Consider the following 20,380-nt stretch of genomic DNA (forward strand, 5'->3'; position numbering starts at 1 on the left):
GGCGGCGTTGCAGAGCGTCTCCTGCGCATGCGCAGGAGACGGTCTTGCACTTTCGGGGGGATTTAAACATCCCCCCGAAATTTTTTTAAACTTTTTGTATTTTTGTGCACACGTGGGGACTGGCCCACGTGTGCACAAACCTCCCCCGGCCCCCCAGCTGCCCCCTCCGTGCTGATTTAGCGATCCGCACGGAGGGGGCAACTTGGCTATTAGATATATAGATGTCTGCAGAGCTAGATAAAGGACAAGATGTCTGGAGTGCAGAAGGGGGATAGAGGGAGCCTTTTCTCCCTTCCCATAGTACAAGAATTTGGGAGCTCCCAATAAAGCTGATGGGAAATAGGTTCAGGACAGACAGAAGGAAATACGTTTACTCAGTGAGCAATTATACTCTGGAATTCACTTCCAGTAGTAATGACCAGACGCATAGATAGTTTCAAAAAGGGGTTAGAAAGATTCATGAAGGGAGTCTCAATTGACAGAGGCAGCAAACCTCTGGATGCCAGTGCTGGGAGGCAGCAGCAGCAGGGGAGGGCCCTAACATCTATGCCCTGTTTGTTTGGCCTCTGGGGAAACTGGTTGGCTGCTGTGTGAAATATTATGCTGGACTAAATGGACCACTGGTCTAATCCAGCAGGCTGTTATGTTCCTATGAATGGTTTTTTAAAAACGTGAATATACTTACTATGAGGAAGCAAGCACCAATCATTACTGCTTTGATTTTTACATCCAGATCCACAGGAACCTGGATACCAAAGTTGGCCGTATTGGTAAAGATGTTATTGACAAAACCAGACCAATACTTGGAAATCTTGCCAATTGTAGCCATCTCATTTAGAGATTTTACCTGCAGAATGGGGGGTGGGGGGATAGGAAAGTATACATTGCAAACATTCCACAAAGAGCCTTGCGCTCACAGGACCAACATTTACTGGTTACCCCCAGCCCAAAGGACATCTGTTTAGCTTCGACCAGGCCAGAGTTTTTTCTGCCCTGGCCCCGGCCTGGTGGAATCAGCTCCCACTGGAGATCAGGGCCCTGTGGGACCTTTTATCATTCTGCAAAACAGGGCTGTTCCACCAGGCCTCCAGTTGAGGTGGTGGGCGTCCACCTCAGTCGGCCTCCCTCCTTTAGTTCCCAACTTGCTGAAAGGGCTCAACTGATTCCACCTTGTGGCTACCAATCTTATTGTTTATTGTTTTTATTATTTTAGAAGAAGAGAGGAGAAGAGATTGGGTTTATAGCCCGCCCTTCACTACCCAAAGGTGTCTCAGAGCCGCTTACAACCTCCTTTCCCTTCCCCTCCCCACAACAGACACCCTGTGAGGTAGGTGGGGCTGAGAGAGCTCTGACAGAAACTGCTCTTTTTTCAAGAACAGCTCGTATCAGAGCTACGGCTTGCCCAAGGTAATCCAGCCAGTTGCAAGTGGAGGAGTGGGGAATCAAACCTGGTTCTCCCAGATTAGAGTCCGCACACTTAACCACTACACCAAATTTTAATGTGCTTTTATTGTAATGAGTCTTGTTGTGATTTGTTGTGATCCACCCTGAGCCCGTTTGGGGAGGGCGGAATAAAAATCCCATAAATAAATAAATACTTGGAAATCCGAATAAATGTGATTAAAACAAAGGCAATGAGATCTGCAGGAGAGGAAAAATCTCATTATCCCCTCTTCCCCATATCACCAGCTTTGTCTTACTTTCCCCAATGCCACTGCTGTTGGGGTTTCTAAGGGTCTGTGGATTGCTCCAGGATTGTAGAATCTTAACCACATGTATGTCTGCTTACTTCTGAGTATGCACGAGACTGTGCTGTAATTAATACAAAGTGAGCATTGAGGCTGAAAACAAAAGTCTAGCAACATTTTAATATGATTGTCCCGATTATTACAATTTGTATTTGGACTCTTCAGATTTCTGAAGAAAAAAATTGCTACTCTGCGTTTCATCATTCTGTCATCTGGGATTTTACCACAGTCATCTGGGATTTTAACACAGATCAGTAAATATAATAGAATTAGACACAATTTCTAAACACACAAAATAAATGGATTGCAAACAGTGAAAAAGACACTGACATTCATAATGTCCTTGTACAAAATAGAAGTGATGGCAGCCTGTAATTCTTGCCCCTGATTTGAGGTGACCAGGTGAACTCCCAGAGTTCTTTTTCTCAGACTGTAATTGAGTCCACTTACCTGGCAGATGCAACAACTGTAGCTGTTGCTGTGCCACTGACATGAGGTCTGGCCTCTCTCCAGAACACTGAACTCTGTTATGGCAGAGTCTGAATTATGAAAGATGCTTCTGGGCAGTATCATTATCCCACAGTGCTTGACATCCTGGTTATAAGGTACCCTGGAAAGCTACATCACCCAGTCTTCCTTCCATTTGGGACATTGTTCAGGAAATGTTCAAGGCACCAGAGAAAGGGGAAGGAAGAGTCACTACCATAGTCATAGCTAGGTAAAGGGAGTTTGGAGGATCTTGGGTGGGTATTGGGAACCTCATAATAAGGGCACTTGGAAACCCCACAATATTGCCTGTGATATCATCAGGGCCACTGTGTGTGTTCTAAATCTCACAGTCTGACTTGGGAAAATGCATGTTCTTCAATTTCAGTTTTCCAAGTTATCACTTTTCCAAGTTATTTCTGCACATGACTTCAGCAAGAGTTGCTAAACCAAACTTTCAGCGTGCAATCAGAGTTCCCATGAAGGCTGGCCTGCAATGTAAAACCTGATAGTAGCTTTTAGGCAGTGTGCTGGTGAGAAAAGGGGTGAAAGGGCTGTGTCTAAAGTTAGCTTGGTGCTATTTGCCACCTAATAGGTAGTGGTGCTTCCAGATTTCCCATCCCTCCTGTCGTAATCCCAGATCCCATCTCGTTTTTGTTTTTCCCTTGTGCAACACAAACTTTCATTTTTGTACCATTTTCTGTTTTCTTTCAGCCAATTTCCCCTGCATTGTGGAGAAATGCCTTTGATTGGGGGGGGGGGGTTGAGCTTGGTGAAATCTCCACATTGAGTTTTGAAAGTTTTTTCTCTCCTAGCTGAAAACAAGCAGGAAAGGGGGGGGGGATCAGTTGCTTCCAAGCCTCACCCAAGTACCAACCATCAAAGCTTTGAAAATGCTAATGGCCTTTCTGGCTGGAGACACTGAAATGGTGATGATCTCACACCTTAACTGGGAATCTGATACCTAGAAAGGACACAGAGACTTGGGGGTGCAAGGGGCGAGACTGTATTTTCCTGGAGGTTTCAGGAAAGGATTCTTTGACCCACAGGTGATGAGCAAAGATTGATAATGCAGTCTTTTGGCATAGGGGAAGAGGGGTCCCTTTTGGGTGGTCCATGCTGGGGAAAGCTCTCACACCTGATTTCCACCTGAAGGCCACCACTGCCATGTGGAGTAGACAGAGGGCTGGCTGCCTGGACAAAGACGACAAGGTCAGGGGTCATTTGGGGGGGACGTGGGGGGACGCCATCCCCCCGGGGTGAGGTGCGGGAGGGCGGGGCTGGAGCTCCCTGCTGGTGCCCGCTGGAGGTCGCCGCCAGCTGTGGGGAGGACACACTTCCAGTGATGTCAGGGGGTGTGGCATATGCTAATGAGTTATGCTAATGAGTCCCCCTAGCTCTTTTTTTACGAAATGACCCCTGGACAAGGTAATGAGAATCTTTTAGAATTCTGTCATTTAAAGAGCTTTCCTTAGAATGACATCATCTAGGGCATGTACTTAGTGAAGGGCAGAGGGGTTGCTTATTTATACTTTTCTTTTGTATTCCTTACTCAGTTTCTTGCTGTGGTTAGAGTATGTGTGTGGACATTTTACTTTTAATAAATTCTTTACTGTTTTGAATGCTGGTACTTGTTCTCCATACCACATAGACCTCCACTATTTGAACATTATATTCAAATCAGGGACCGGAGGAAGAGAGCTAATTGCCCAGGAATTGCATTAGAATGTGATATTGAAGGAGGAAAAGAAACCTCCTCTGAGTGTCAGGGAGGTTGGGGGAGCAGCGTTGTTGCTGGGTGGGGACTCAGGTGCCTAGATGCCTCAGAGGGCCAAATAGAGCAGGGGCTCACAAGTCAGTGGGGCTCTTCCATCATGGGCACAGGGTACATTTGTTTTCAAAATCATTTTGTTTCAGTCAATTAGCATAATAATATATATTCATATAAATAGCATGTCTGTGTGTGGGTTGCATGTATGGAAACTGTATACTTTGTATATTAAATAAACATACCATTTCTGTTTACGGTACAAATAAATCTACACATCCAACTGTGAAAAAACGAAGAAACAAAACCATTGGGGGAAAACACAGAAAAAAGGGGATGTCCACTAATCTCTACCATCAGGTGAATGGAACAGTTAGAGCTGACAATTCTGGTCATGTGGTATGTGTATATATGGCATGGGTTGTGCCTCATAGGAACTGGGTGTAACTTCCATATCCCCATCTTGCAGTTGCTGTTTATGGAGGCAATGGAACAGAACTCTACAGATAGTGATAAAATTGTTCAAAATAGCATGTCAAAAGTACCTCAAAATCAACATCTCCAAAGCAACCACATGTTGCATAGGGGCCTATGATCTTCAGCACATCTTCATTGTTCTCATTCCTGATAGTGAATTTTGGCAGAAGAGGGTCCCATTTTTGTATCACGTAGCCAACTGTGGTCCCAGGAGGAGACTGAACTTCTAACTGTTGGACAGTCAAAAATGTCATCATGTGACATGTGCCTTATAAAGTTAATTTCTGAACAACAACACATCTGAACCATAAACAATGTCATGCCAAATAATATCTTTATTTGATTACTTTCTCAAGTAAACTTTCAGTACTAGGGAAATTATATTCCAAACACCTTCTGAATCATCTTTCTGATTGGATGCCGAATAATAATCTTCTGGCCAAAGAACAAGTAGGTTTCTGATCTGAACATTCTACTTACGAGCATTTGCTCACGCTTGCTTTTCTGGCCGAGAAATATACCCTGCATTTAAATGGGAAATTGTATGCAGCCTTCATAGATTTATGTGGAACATTTGATTCTATCAATAGATCTGTTTTATGGAACAAACTAGCCAATATGGAAATGGATCTATGACTCCGATTTCTGATTTGTAAACTTCACTGTTCTGATACTTGTCAATTACGTCTAAACCATAAAGGCCACCTGACTGAAAAGATCCCTGTTACAAAAGGAGTAAAACAGGGATGCCTTCTTGCACCTGCTCTCTTTAATCTATTCATGTCTGACCTACCAGAACATTTAACCAGATTTGAAGATCATGCACCCAAGATGAATACACTTCCAGTTCCCCTCCTGCTGTATGCAAATGACACCGTTCTCCTATCCATCACCAAGATTTGATTGCTTTCAGCTTTCTCTGATTTCTGCTCCCAGAACGAATCATCCATCAATTCTAAGAAGACCAAGATCCTGTTATTCTCTAAGGCTTGGAAACCCATCCAGATCAGGATATTTAAATTGTTTGTCTTTTTAAGCTGTTTAAGGGCCTGCTTTGCTCCTGCTTTATTGGTACCATTTTAGGCTGCATTAAAAAAAATACTTATGGGCAATATTTATACATAACAATAGTAACAGGAATGTCACATTATTAAAAAAAATGAATAGAAGAGCTAATTACTGATGAAGGAAGGACCCATTATAACTATAACAATAACCACTGGTGTTCCAAACTAGGCACACTTGGATCAGAGAACATTTATGTAGTCACATCATATAGAATTTGGGTACTCAATCGGTGAAATATTTAAAATACTCTTGATCTGACTACTTGATAAAGAAAGGTGGAGCTGTATTTGAAAGGCCTTTTATGGATTTGCTGATTCAAAAAAAGGGTAGCTGATGCATAATTAGATTACTTGAAATAAAGTAAAAAGGGTAGCCATCTATTTTTGAAACTGGTTATGTAAAATGGATCATTGATCATTTTGAGCTAGTAGGTGATTTTGTCCAAGACCAAGAGATCCAAGAGACCATGCTTTTAATGCACTACCATGTTTTTATTGACTTGCTTTATTGGCTAGTTTGGTTTTGTCATTTTAGTTCTGAGCCCTGTCAAGCAGGTTCTAGAGAGCAGAGATAAAAATTCTCTAAACGAACAAAGACACCCCACCCTAATCAGGATGGTACATAATATCTTTGTCTATAAACAACATTACTGTGTAGGAACATCCACACATAGTGACACATTTAAATGTGATGAAATCCAGCCATAGCAAGTGATGCACAGGCAGAAATATGCTTCTCTGCATAAAGACGAAGAAGAGGAGGAGGAGGAGGAGGAGGCGAAGACTGGATTTATACCCCACCCTTCACTCAGAGTCTCAGAGCGGCCTACAAACTCCTTTCCCTTCTCTTCTCCACAACAGACACCCTGTGAGGTCGGTGCGGCTGAGAGAGCTCTTTCCAGAACTGTCCTTGAGAGAAAAGCTCTGACAGAACTATGGCTTGCCCAAGGTCATCCAGCAGCTGCAATTGAAGGAGTGGGGAATCAAACCCGGTTCTCCCAGATTAGAGTCCGTGCACTTAACCACTAAACCAAACACACCAATCTGGTGGGAGCCAGAGGTGTGAATGAACACTGCCTATTTTCTGTCTGTGAACAATGGCAGAAGAGAACCACACGGAATTTGCTGATGCTGCCAGCAGGGAAAGCTGATGAAATTTATCATTTCCTGATGGCTCCCCACCACCACAAGCTGCCCCACAAACACCTACAGCCAGTCATTACCTTCCTCCTCCCTTACCACAGAAGTCAAGCTCCATGTTTCACACACTGGGACCTGGCCTGCCAGTGGCCAGCCAGAGGGACTGCCCTCTTTTCTACAGTCAGCTGAGCAGTCTAGGCTTCTCTCTGACAAGAGCAGTCAGGGCTGCCTGGCCCCCCTGCCCTACTCAGTGCCAGGTCTGTCCCTTTCATTCACTCATGACTCCTTGTTGACCTTGTCACTTGCTCCTTTAAAAAAAATTACCAGTCCGTAGCACTGTTTCACTTTGGAACCATAACAGAATGAAAACAACCCCCCCCCCCGCTTTTGAAATGGTCATTCTTTATCTCATTCTTTCTCCTCCACCCGCTGAGAGAGGTGAGCAAATGCCTACATCAGGTTTGGATCCAGACTTAAATTTTCCACTCATGGAAGTAGAAGTGTAAATTCAAATCCCCCCCTCCTGCTGGAAACCTCTAATTTACCCCTTATGCCACTCTTCAAGGCAGGGCCGTAGCTAAACCCTTTCTTGTGGGGGGCCCCTGTAGAAAAAGGGGGGGCCAAAATGTGTGTGCGCTCGCCGCACACACATAACCCCGGGAGGGAGGGAGACTGTCGGGGGTGGCGGCAGCAACAACACGCGGGGGGGAGTGGAGGGGGACATGTCCCCACCCCCAACGGCCGGAATGCCCGCGAACAGCACTCCCTCGCCCCGCTTCGCCTCCCGTCCCGGAGGGAGAGAAGAAGACCTCCGCTGTGCCGAGCCGCCCACTGGCTCCCCGCTGGCTCCCCGCCGCCCGTGGCGGAAGTGCCGAGAGGAGGGCTGCGAGCCTCAGGCGTGCTTCATTCCGGGGGTGGGGGCGAAGAGGGACGCAACAGAGACGCCGGCGGCTGCTGCCTAAGGCAGAGCGGCGGGCCCTGCCGTCGGGAGAGGGCGGCGTAGGCGGGCGCGGAGGACCCGGCACCTGGCCCTTACCATGCCGATGAAGACCATCTCCTGCTGCCGGGTTTGCTGGGTGAGCCGCCGCTGCAGGCAGCCCTTCCACACCTGCGGCACTGCGGGGGAGAGCGAGAGGGAGAAGGGGCGCCCGCAGGCCCGGCGCCGGGGGGGGCCTTGGAAGGGTGCTGGGTGCACGAGAGGAGGCCGCTGCGCCACGCAGCCTCGCCTGACTCTGGGGAGGGACAAGCACGACGAGGCCGGCGACTCCCTGCGCGGCCGGCTCTTCTCCCCGGGACTGAAGGCTTAAAAGCACCGCCCGCCTGCCCTCAGCGGGGTCTGGCTGGGAGGGAGGGAGGGCTCCTGGACTGCCGCCGCTGCCACCCTGGGGTTCCGACCGCGGGTCTCCCCCCCAAGGACATCCTCGCGTTGCTCTCTTCCAGGCAGGCCAGCCTAACGGCCGCCTCTCCCTCCCTCCTTTCCGCGAGGCGGCGGGGGGAGCAGAGGATGGGGGAGGGCGGCCGCAAAATCCACGGGGAGGCCCGGCCCCCAGGGCCCCACGCAGGCTACGGGCCTGCCTCAAGGTTCCCTGCCCCCCTCCTGGAGCAGCATTTGGGGAGATCAGTGGGCTGCAGTGTGTGTGTGGGGATTGTGATCCTCTGACAAAAATGCCTTCCATTGGTGAAAAAAATTACTCTGGATCCTGCCCTCAGTCAGCTGTATATAGTATAAATATACTTGTCAATCCTTTCGGGATAATTATTTGATGTAGGGTTATAGTATGACCAAGCAATTGTTGTGCTCGTTTAGGATCTTTCCCACATCCCCTTCATTCTCTCTGCCTTCTGTCTTCCTTGATTTAAGTCTGAATAACATGCACACATGCACACACATGCATGCACACATACACACGCACATGCACGCACGCACACACACACACACACTAGAATGAGATGGCAAAGTGTTGAGATGGTAGAATGGACTGTACCACTTCAGTCTGTAGCTCAGAGATAATAGTTTTAATGTTCCTCTACATTAGTAATTCCTGTAAGTGTAACACACCAGATTGCAAAGGACTAGGCTGGAATTTTTGTTGTTCAGTCGCACAGTCGAGTCCGACTCTTCGCGACCCCATGGACCAGATCATGCCCTAATGCACTGATTTTTTAAATTATTATTTGCAGGGAGTTTTTAATATATGAGAGTATTAAAAACGTGAACAGTCTGAAGCCTGGAATCTCCATCACTCACCAGTTTAGACTGCAGTCAGTTCACCAATTGTGACCAATGCAGCTGATTCAAAAAACTGTTTACCATGCTTTTTATGCCCTGTGTTCAAAAACGCAGTGTTCAAAAACAGTTTTTTAAAAGATCCAACATGTATGATCTCGTTCTGCTTTCCCACAGATCCCTCCTGTAATGTATTGAAATGATTACAGGAATCACCTCATAGGACTCCCATGTTAAGCTTCGAGCCAGACCAGGGCTCCTCTCAGCGAACTTCCTACTGGTCGCTTCGTAACAGCGACCAATCAGAACGGTACCGTTCCCTAGGAGGGAAAGACTCCCATTGGTCTTTATTCTAGCAATCTCATTGGTTGTTATTTGTAAATAGGCGTGGCTACATTAGCCCGGTTATGTTTAAAAGGAGCATAAGCTCCCACTGTTTTCTGTTCTGGTTTCTTACTGAGTTAGTGCTTGCTCGTTACTTCCAATAAAGCTGAATCACTTGCTGAATCACTCTAAGAGTCCTTTGTTAGCGCGATCTAACAATTGGCGACGAAGGTGGGATGTTAGAGCAGGTAGGCAGCCCTGCGGACATCCACACTTCGGACTCGGAAGAAAGCGAGCAGAGCACAGCAGCCGATCCGGCGGAGGCGCCACCAGCTCCGGTGCCCAAGTCTCCCACGATGGCTGGAAGCCAGAAGTTCGAGTGCTTCGAACCCTCCTCAGAAGACTGGGACTCCTACCTGTCCAGGTTCGAGTTCCATCTGGAGACACACGACATTACAGACGAGGCCAAGAAACGGGCGTGCCTCCTGAGTTCCTGCGGGAAGGGGACCTTCGACATAGCCAGGTCGTTGGTGGCCCCAACTGATATAAAGACTGTCACCTACGCTGACATCACGGAGAAGCTTAAGGCTCACTATTCTCCACAACCGTCGGAGATCGCCTGCCGGCACGCTTTTTACAAGCGGAACCAGGCCGGAGGCGAGACCATCGCAGATTTCGTGGCGGCCCTTCGCAAAGCCGCACGGCCATGTAATTTCCACAACGTGGAGGAAGCCCTCAGAGACCGTCTCGTCTGCGGTCTCAAAGATGAAAGGCTGCAACAGAGGCTGTTCGCCCGCACCACCCTGACCTGGGCAGTGGCCTACGAAGAGGCCGTGGCCGCGGAAGCAGCGGAGAAGTCCACGAAGGAGGTCCGCCAGCGGGTGGCAGAGCCCAGTATACACGCTCAACGAGACAGCGAGGGCGAAGACGCGGATGATGACGTCAACGCGGTTCGAGGCAAGCGGACCCCAGCGAAGACTACCAACGTCAAGCCTTGCTCCGGTTGTGGCGGGAAACACCAGCGCGACTCCTGTTGGGCTCGTGATGTCGACTGCAGAGCGTGTGGGCGGCGTGGTCATCTGGCCAGAGTCTGCAGATCAGCAAAGAAGGATCCCTCAACTAACAACCGGTCAGCGCAGAGGGGCACTCCAGTCAGCACCCAAGGCAAGACCCGTTCCTCAGCATCGGAAGCAAGCTGCCAGTTGACGGCGACCTTGTCGAGCGCATCGGCCGTAAATCGCACCAGCAGCCAGGGCAAGATCACCGTGACTCCACTCCTCGACGGCCGACCCTGTACAATGGAGGTGGACTCAGGATCGTCCGTGACGGTGATTTCTGCCGCGTCCTGGCGCCAGTTGTTCCCGAACCGAAGCCGGCGGCGGCTCCAGCCTGCGGGAACCAGAGTGTCCGACTTCCAGGGCAACCGAATTCCCTTGGCCGGACGGGACTCTGTTACTGTTGAGTATAAGGGGAAATGTGTTAAACTGTCATTCCTGATTGCAGAGGGAGACCGGGTTAACCTGCTAGGGTTAGATTGGTTTGAGCCATTGGGCATTGGTATTTCTGGGATTAACAGGATGTCTGAAAATAAATGGGGCATGCTGTACGACCTGTTCCCTGATGTATTTGCCGAAGGGTTGGGGAGGTACAAGGGCCCCCCGGTTGCGTTTGACTTAGATCCGTCAGTCAAACCTATTAGGTTGAAGTATCGGAAAGTACCTGTGTCTCTCAAACATAAGGTGGAAAAAGAGATTGACAAACTAGTTGAGCAAGGGGTTTTAGAGCCAGTACCATACAGCAAATGGGAGACCCCGATCGTAACCCCTGTCAAATCAGATGGGTCCATACGACTATGCGCCGATTACAAATGTACGATTAACAAGGCGCTGCAGCAACATTCGTACCCGGTCCCGGTAATAAGCCACATTTTGGCTTCCCTGGGGGGTGGCAAGATTTTCGCCAAATTTGACCTGGCCCAGGCATACCAGCAGTTGCCTGTCACCCCGGAGGCTGCCGAGGCCCAAACAATTGTAACCCACCAAGGGGCTTTTAAAGTGAACAGGCTGCAATTCGGGGTCAACGTAGCACCTGGGATTTTTCAGGGCCTCATGGAACGTCTACTAAGGGGGGTACCTGGCACAGTGCCCTATTTTGACGACGTGCTGATTGCGGGCGGGTCTGAACAGGAACTACTGGACCGGGTTAAAGAGGTCCTCAGGCGTTTTCAAAATGCCGGTCTCAGAGTTAAGCGCTCAAAATGCACGCTCGGGGTGGAAAGTGTGGACTTCCTGGGGTTTCGCATTGACGCAGAGGGAGTCCACCCCACGGATGAGAAGGTATCTGCAATCCAAAACGCCCCCAGGCCGGTGAGTAAGAAGGAGCTCCAATCCTTTTTAGGACTCCTGAATTTTTATCATGCGTTTTTACCGCATAAGGCATCAGTGGCGGCCCCTTTGCACGCGCTTTTGCACAAGGAGGCAAAATGGAAGTGGGGGCAGGCCGAGGAAAAGGCTTTTGTGGGAGTCAAGGAGCTGCTGACATCTAATGCCGTACTCACGCATTATGATGAACACAAGCTCCTGGTGTTAGCTGCTGACGCTTCACCTTTTGGAGTAGGCGCAGTTTTAAGCCATCTGATGCCTGATGGGAGCGAAGCGCCTATCGCTTTTTATTCTAGATCACTATCTGCGGCAGAGCGGAACTATGCCCAGATAGACAAGGAGGGTCTGGCGTTGGTAGCGGCTGTCAAAAAGTTCCATGATTTTATTTTTGGCAGACGATTTTTGCTGGTCACTGACCACAAGCCGCTACTGGGGATTTTTGCGCCCGATAAGCAATTGCCAAACATCATGTCCCCACGCATGCTTAGATGGGCGATATTTTTGCAGGCTTATGATTTTGACTTAGAGCACCGGCCTGGGAAAGCGATTGGGCATGCGGATGCCCTCAGCCGGTGCCCGGTGCCGGACATTGGCGCAGACCCTGCCCCCGCCTGTGAGGTCTTGGCAATTGAGGAGCTTCCTCGACCCCCGGTATCATCCAGGGACATTGCAGCACACACGGCCAAGGATAGCGTGCTGTCCCGAGTATTAAACTGGGTTTGGAGGGGGTGGCCGGTTGGAAGCGTTGAACCGGAGTTCGGCCCTTACAAAAGCCGTCAAAATGAACTATCCATTTCTAAGGGCTGTGTATTATGGGGGAACAGGGTGGTGGTTCCTGACAAACTCAGGACGAGAGTGTTAGAGTCGCTGCACGAGGGTCACCCCGGTATGGTACACACCAAAGCGTTGGCCAGAGGGTATGTCTGGTGGCCGGGGCTGGACAAAGAGATCGAAGAATGGGTACGAGGGTGTCCCAAATGCCAGCAAGTCAGACCCGATCCCCCACAAGCTACACCCCAAGGCTGGGAGTCATCTGGTAAACCCTGGGCCAGATTGCATATAGATTTTGCTGGCCCTCTCCAAGGGCAAATGTTCCTAATTGTGGTGGACGCTATGTCCAAATGGCTGGAGGTCGTGCATATGAAATCGACCACATCACTTGCTGTGATCCATGCGCTCCGCCGACTTTTTGCCACCCACGGGTTGCCTGACGTCATCGTCAGTGACAACGGGCCTCAATTTGTGTCTGAGGAATTTAGGCTCTTCCTCACGAGTAATGGCATACGCCAAATGACTTCGGCCCCTTTCCATCCGGCATCTAATGGCCAAGCCGAACGGATGGTCAGGACGGCCAAAGAGGCCCTGGGTAAAATGGACGAAGGGGACTGGAGCCAGAGGCTGGGCTCCTTTCTTTTGCTGCAGCACACCACCCCCTGTAGTGCTACAGGCCGTAGTCCGGCCGAATTGTTAATGGGGCGGAGACTCACGACCCGTTTGAACCGAATGCACCCAGACCTCACTGAAGAGCAATCCGAGCGTACCACGGCGCAACCGAAGGTGCGCATGTTTGAAAAAGGGGACAAGGTTTTCGCACGAAATTATGCAAACGGGCACTTATGGCTTCCTGGGGTTATATCCGACTCTGTGGGTACTCGAATGTATGTGGTGCAGTTAGCTGACGGTCGAATATGGCGGCGCCACATAGATCAGTTAAGGAGACGTTGGGCTAGGGACAGCGCTGACTCTCCGACGGCTGAATCCCCTGATGTCGAGTGGACACCCCCAGAGCAGGCGGTGAGTACCGAAAGGCCCGGTACTGTCCCCGAGTCAGGGCAGAACCCTGTGTGCGGGGCTGAAATCCCAGTCGAGTCTGTGCCTGATCCAGGCTGTAGTGAACCCCACTCTGACCCACAACCTTGTCTGCCCATGGAGCCTGCACCGCTCCGCAGGTCCCAGCGTTCGCGGCAAATGCCGACTTATTTGAAGGACTATGAGTGTAAATACTGTTGGAATAACTGATGTACAAAGGGTGATTGTTTGTATGTAAATAATAAAACAATTGGGATGATGGCTTAACTTAGGGGGGAGGAATTGTAATGTATTGAAATGATTACAGGAATCACCTCATAGGACTCCCATGTTAAGCTTCGAGCCAGACCAGGGCTCCTCTCAGCGAACTTCCTATTGGTCGCTTCGTAACAGCGACCAATCAGAACGGTACCGTTCCCTAGGAGGGAAAGACTCCCATTGGTCTTTATTCTAGCAATCTCATTGGTTGTTATTTGTAAATAGGCGTGGCTACATTAGCCCGGTTATGTTTAAAAGGAGCATAAGCTCCCATTGTTTTCTGAATAAAGCTGAATCACTTGCTGAATCACTGTACGAGTCCTTTGTTAGCGCGATCTAACACCTCCTTCCAGCTGCTACCATCTTTTCCTGCAGTAAGGGTAGCCAACCTCCAAGTGGGGCCTGGAGACCATCCGGAATTACAGGAAAAGTTAGTTCCTCCCCATCTGCAGTTAGGGTAGTCTGGAGACTTTCCAGAATTGCAATGGATCCCTGGACTATAGAGACCAGTTATCATGGAGAAAATGGCTGCTTTGGAGGGTAGACGATAGCATTACACCCCACTGAGGTCCCTCCTCTCCCCAAAACCCACCGTCCCCAGGCTTAATCCCCAAATCTCCAGGAATATCCCAATTCAGAGTTGGCAACACTATCTACAGTTCACTACATTTTAAAAGATAAAAAGAAATAACAGAAATTTTCACAGTGACTTACAGATGTGAAGTGTCTGTGTCCCTCATAGCTTCCTGACTTGGTGTTTATTAATGCCAAAGGCACATGAATGGTCTGAATGTGTGGACATTCTCTGACTTGTCTGATGGGCAGAGGTCATTTCGGGGGGGAACGCGGGGGATCACAGTTCCCCCGGGTGAGGTACGGGAGGCGAGGCACATGACAAAGCCCCGCCCCCCGCTTCCGGCCGCCCCGCTTCCGGCCCTCATTCAGCCAGGAGGAGGCAGGAGAAGAGGGAGGGTAAGTTGCTTCCTCCCTGCCTCTCCCCACCCCTGCCTGCCTGGGGCCAGGGAGGGCCTTCACGGGGCTTCCTTGCACTCCCGCCGGCCTTGCAGGTCCACCGCCGGGCCCCTCATGGGGCTCGGCAGTGGAGCTGCAAGGCCGGGGGTGGCAGCCGGGACCGTTGGGGCGGTGTGTGTGGCCTTATGACACACTTCCGGTGATGTCAGGGTGTGTGGCATATGCTAATGAGTTATGCTAATGAGTTCCCCTAGCTCTTTTTCTACGAAACGACCCCTGCTGATGGGAATTTTAATTTCCACTCTTACATGTCTGCTAAGTTCTTATTTTTAAACATTCATTCCATTAACAAAGGAGGTTTTTGGGGAATTGTGGCTTCTATTTTTGGCCCACCACACCCATATGATCTTGTACCTTTCAACAGGAAAGGCAGGTAAACTGTTCAGATTGGCAAAATTTTGTGTATATCTACTCTTGCCTTGCCTCATGGGAGCAGTAGTTATTTTTTCAGGAGACAAACCATTGTTCTCTATGACAACTCAGTTGTTTATGTTCTGTGAATTTTTACATTTACTGTTCTTTTTTCATGAGTTTCAACATTTTTAAAATGATTGTTCTCTTTCCCAAAGTAGTACTTACGTATCTTTTGCAAGATATATACTTACATGAAAGGTATTGATACTATGATTTACTAACCTCCTGCAGATAACATGGAAACCAGCAGCTGTTACATCTTAAGGGTCGGTTCACAGTGATAACTTCTTGACCAGTGTTGTCTGTAATCCGTATGGTGAAGGACCGTAAAGGTGAGCAGAAGTTACGATCAAAACAACCATTTTCCTCCACTGCAAAATAAACTCTTTGTCCCATGTGGTTTTTTATCTCATACTTGCTGCAGGTTTCAGTGCCAAGTATAACTAAATAAAACCAAATGTACAGAAATGTATTTAGCATCATTATGATTGGACAGAGATGGAACTGATAGCCTTTTTGATTTAGTACTCTGTTTAAATATGTAGTACTTCTGCATCTATTAGATACTTTTAATGCATTTAATAATTATATGTGCTCTTGGTCATTTGAGGTGGAATCCAGCCAAAAAAGATGTCAGTAGGAAAATTAAGCATGTGTTAAACTTTCTTAAAAGTTCTTTGGCTGGACTGTGCTTATTGTTTGCCAACATTAAGCCACTGAAGAGGTTCAGACATAAATCCTATAGTTTATTTTAAACTGTGACTACTTTGTTCAGTTTACGGCTATTCATTCCAATCATGACTTGCCTTGAAAAAAAGGTAGTTTCATTGCTTTGTCCCTGTAATCTGGGAGGGTACGATTGCCAGCCTCCAGGTGGTGGCTGGAGATCTCTTGGGGGTACAACAGACCTCAAAGCAGTAGAGATCAGTTCAAGTGGAGAAAAGGGCCTCTTTGGAAGGTGGACCCTATAGCATTATAATCTGTGATGGACAGGAGGCTGTCCTGCCCCTGACAGGGAAAATAGCCACTCAGCTGAGCCTTTGAGAGTGCCTCTCCAGCATCCATTCAGAAAGGGGATGGAATGTTGGCGGGAAGCACAGGAGGAGACAGTTTAGTTCTAGTCTGCCTCAGAGAGTGAGCGAGCGAGTGAGCAGTGATAGCTCAGGTCTGACACACAAAAAAGAACAGACGGAAGGGTAGCTTTGGCCCCGGTCTCACGGGAGGATTTGCCACACGAGAGGGATGGATCGGGGGCGCATCAAGCGGGCGCGATCACACCGCAACATCTGGGAAGTGGAGCACACCCATCCCCGATCCGTCCCTTCTGGGCGAAACTGCACATCAAAAAAACCCCTAGAAAACACTACTACTTACCTGAAAATCCGCAGCAGGGGCAGCCATGGGATCGCCAGGGTGCTCATTTCCGGCAGCATCCGAGCCCCCGGCCAAACTGCGCAGGTGCGCATATGCACAGTGGGCTGCCTCGCTCACCAATCTGTGGCTCCCCCCCCCCCCGGCATCTGATCATGCCAGGGAGCAACTGCGCGGCGGCTCGGGGGATCTGTCTGATCCCGCCGCCGCGCGTCTCTTTTGATGCAGCTCAAAAAAGCCGCACTTCAGCCACACCTTCCCCCCCAGTGTGACCGGGGCCTTTGTTTGGCAGTGTGGCAGAGGGGTTTAGCTCTACCTCTGAGAGAGAATACAGTACTCAGTTGTTAGGCATGTCTCTGGTAATGACCAGACCTTGTACCACATTGTCTGACTCTTGGGCAGACTGATGTAGATGGAATCCTGTGTGTGAGAGAGGATGCAACCTAGTGGCTAGTCAGTAAAAGCCTGTTTGTGCCAGAAAGCATTTAAAAAAACCCCAACCGCAAACAACTCTCTGAAGACATAACTAGTTTAAATGTATGTGCCTCAGCCAGGTTTCTCCTTAGTCTACCTGGAGACCTGTGCTGCTGATCTGTTCCTTGAAACTAGCCTGTAAATAAATAAATCTTTTGTGCCGTTTATATACAATTCTTGCCTCAGTGATCTCCATATTCTACTAATGCACCACAAAACTTACTTCACGGCAGCAAACCCAAAGCCATAAGCTTGCTACCTTTAAAACACCTGGTAACTGAGGGAAAGGATGATAGTTTAAAACAAACCTGGTTCCCCCAAAATCATAGGAGACTCTGTGGGTCCCCTCAGTCGAGAGGAAAGTCCCTCCCCTCCCCAAAACCCATCCTCCTCAGGCTCCACCCCCCAAATCTCCAGGTATTTCCCAACTCAGAGCTGGCAACCCTGTGGGAGGGTGTTGCTAGAAAACAAGCTAGGCCTAAACCAAAATTAAGCCAGGATGCCTAAATTCAGACATCATATGAAACTATAGTTAAGAATAATTGTTAATAAACCAATTTCGGATCCTAGCTTGATTGTCCCCAAATAACCACAGTTAGTGGAGTGGCCTGCATTCAGACAATCACACTAGCTGTAGCTAGTTTGATTAACATGCGAGTCCAGTGGCAGCGTTAAGACCAGCTTAAAGGTGCCACTAGACTTGAACATTGTCCTGCTGCTTCAGATTAACACAGCAACCCACCTGCATCTATAGTTTAAGTCATGGTTTTTTCTTATGTCTGAACTGAGCCACAGTGTTGTTTTTATCCCCCACCCCACCCCCGGATAATGGTGGGACACAGATGTGCAATACCTTGAAGAAGTTCCACTTGCTGGTGAATAATGATCTGATCCAGCTGTAGAGAAATAGAGGCAAATAAGACAACGTAAGTATTGTGGAATACGAAAGGTATTTGACATGCTTTTCAAAGTATTGCAGAAGAAAATAATGGAACCTGTAGTTTAGTCTTCTGTGTCTGGGATTATTGTTCAGGCTTCTAGCTGAGGGAAACAAGTAGGGGAAACATGCCAGTGGCTCATCTCAGAATCTCTGGTCCATCTGATGTGTACAAAAATTTGCTTTCTCTCTAATCTAATGCTCAACTCAGTCCTGATCCTGCAGCAAAATGAACATGCGAGCAAAGCCCATGACTGGTGTGGTCCCCAGTTTAATTCACAGATGTATTCAAGAAAGAAATCTCCACTGTGGCAGCCTACCCCAAGAGTGGTAGGTCAGGCAGGATTAGGGTTGCCAACCTCCAGGTAGTGGCTGGAGATCTCCTGGGATTACAACTGTTCTCCAGGTGACACAGTTCACCTGGAGAAAATGGCCACTTTGGAAGATGGACTTTATGGCATTATACCCCATTAAAGTCCCTCCCTCCATAAACCCTGCCCTCTTCAATCTCTACCCCCCCAAATCTCCTGGTATTTTCCAACACAAAGCTGGCAACCCCGTGTAGGATCCTTGCTTCACAAACTCTAGTTTAGTCTTCGATTTCATTTGGAAGCAGGTGAGTAAAAGCTATTATGTTGCAGTCTCATTTACTGAACTGACTTGTGGGAAGTCCAGTGCTCTTGACTGTAATGTATTGAAATGATTACATGAATCACCTCATAGGACTCCCATGTTAAGCTTCGAGCCAGACCAGGGCTCCTCTGAGCGAACTTCCTATTGGTCGCTTCGTAACAGCGACCAATCAGAACGATACCATTCCCTAGGAGGGAAAGACTCCCATTGGTCCTTAACCAAGCAATCTCATTGGTTGTTAAATGTAAATAGGCGTGGCTACATTAGCCCGGTTATGTTTAAAAGGAGCATAAGCTCCCACTGTTTTCTGTTCTGGTTTCTTACTGAGTTTAGTGCTTGTTCGTTACTTCCAATAAAGCTGAATCACTTGCTGAATCACTCTAAGAGTCCTTTGTTAGCGCGATCTAACAATTGGCGACGAAGGTGGGATATTAGAGCAGGTAGGCAGCCCTGCGGACATCCACACTTCGGACTCGGAAGAAAGCGAGCAGAGCACAGCAGCCGATCCGGCGGAGGCGCCACCAGCTCCGGTGCCCAAGTCTCCCACGATGGCTGGAAGCCAGAAGTTCGAGTGCTTCGAACCCTCCTCAGAAGACTGGGACTCTTACCTATCCAGGTTCGAGTTCCATCTGGAGACACATGACATTACAGACGAGGCCAAGAAACGGGCGTGCCTCCTGAGTTCCTGCGGGAAGGGGACCTTCGACATAGCCAGGTTGTTGGTGGCCCCAACTGACATAAAGACTGTCACCTACGCTGACATCACGGAGAAGCTTAAGGCTCACTATTCTCCACAACCGTCGGAGATCGCCTGCCGGCACGCGTTTTACAAGCGGAGCCAGGCCGGAGGCGAGACCATCGCGGATTTCGTGGCGGCACTTCGCAAAGCCGCACGGCCGTGCAACTTCCATGACGTGGAAGAAGCCCTCCGAGACCGTCTTGTGTGCGGCCTCAGAGACGAGAAGCTACAACAAAGGCTGTTCGCCCGTACCACTCTGACCTGGGCAGTGGCCTACGAAGAGGCCTTGGCCGCAGAAGCAGCGGATAGGTCCACGAAGGAGGTCCGCCAGCGGATGGCAGAGCACAGCGTCCACTCGCAGCGGGACAGCGAGAGCGAGGAAGCAGACGATGACGTCAACGCGGTTCGAGGCAAGCGGACCCCAGCGAAGACTACCAACGTCAAGCCTTGCTCCGGTTGTGGCGGGAAACACCAGCGCGACTCCTGTTGGGCCCGGGATGTCGACTGCAGAGCCTGTGGACGGCGCGGTCATCTGGCCAGAGTCTGCAGATCGGCACGGAAGGATCCCTCACCTACCAGCAGGTCGGCACAAAGGAATACCCCCGCAAATTCCCGAAGCAGCAAGCAGCGTTTCCCGGCATCGGAAGCAAGCTGCCAGACTACAACGACCCGGACAAGCGCATCGGCTGTAAACCGCACCAGTTGCCAAGGGAAGATCACCGTGACCCCACTCCTCGACGGCAGACCATGCACTATGGAGGTGGACTCCGGCTCTTCTGTAACGGTGATTTCTGCAGCATCCTGGCAACAGCTGTTTCCGACCAGAAGCAGACGGCGGCTCCAGCCTGCGGAGACCAGAGTGTCCGACTTCCAGGGCAACCGGATTCCCCTGGCCGGAAGAGACACTGTACATGTTGAGTATAAGGGGAAATGTGTTAAACTGTCATGTCTTATTGCTGAGGGAGACCGGGTCAACCTGCTGGGGTTGGACTGGTTTGAGCCATTGGGCATTGGTATTTCAGGGATTAACAAATTGCTTGAGAATAAATGGGATATGATGTATGACCTGTTCCCTGATGTGTTTGCAGAGGGTCT

The 20,380-nt window shown here is 49.2% G+C and overlaps 1 protein-coding gene across 1 annotated transcript in view; it reads right to left on the reverse strand.

Annotated features, from left to right (window-relative positions):
- Positions 1 to 20,380, reverse strand: part of LOC107114663 (phospholipid scramblase family member 5-like) — a 92,164-nt gene that overhangs the window by 2,004 nt on the left and 69,780 nt on the right. Inside the window, exons 3-6 of the mRNA XM_015416232.1 lie at positions 17,830 to 17,872; positions 15,354 to 15,574; positions 4,548 to 4,709; positions 686 to 847 (exon numbers count right to left, since the gene is read on the reverse strand). Of these exons, the coding sequence (XP_015271718.1) occupies positions 686 to 847; positions 4,548 to 4,709; positions 15,354 to 15,574; positions 17,830 to 17,872 (588 nt within the window). The remainder of the gene's footprint in view (positions 1 to 685; positions 848 to 4,547; positions 4,710 to 15,353; positions 15,575 to 17,829; positions 17,873 to 20,380) is intronic.

Source organism: Gekko japonicus, unplaced genomic scaffold (genome assembly GCF_001447785.1).
Source record: "Gekko japonicus isolate JY-2015 unplaced genomic scaffold, Gekko_japonicus_V1.1 scaffold2646, whole genome shotgun sequence".
Taxonomy (NCBI): Eukaryota; Metazoa; Chordata; class Lepidosauria; order Squamata; family Gekkonidae; genus Gekko; species Gekko japonicus.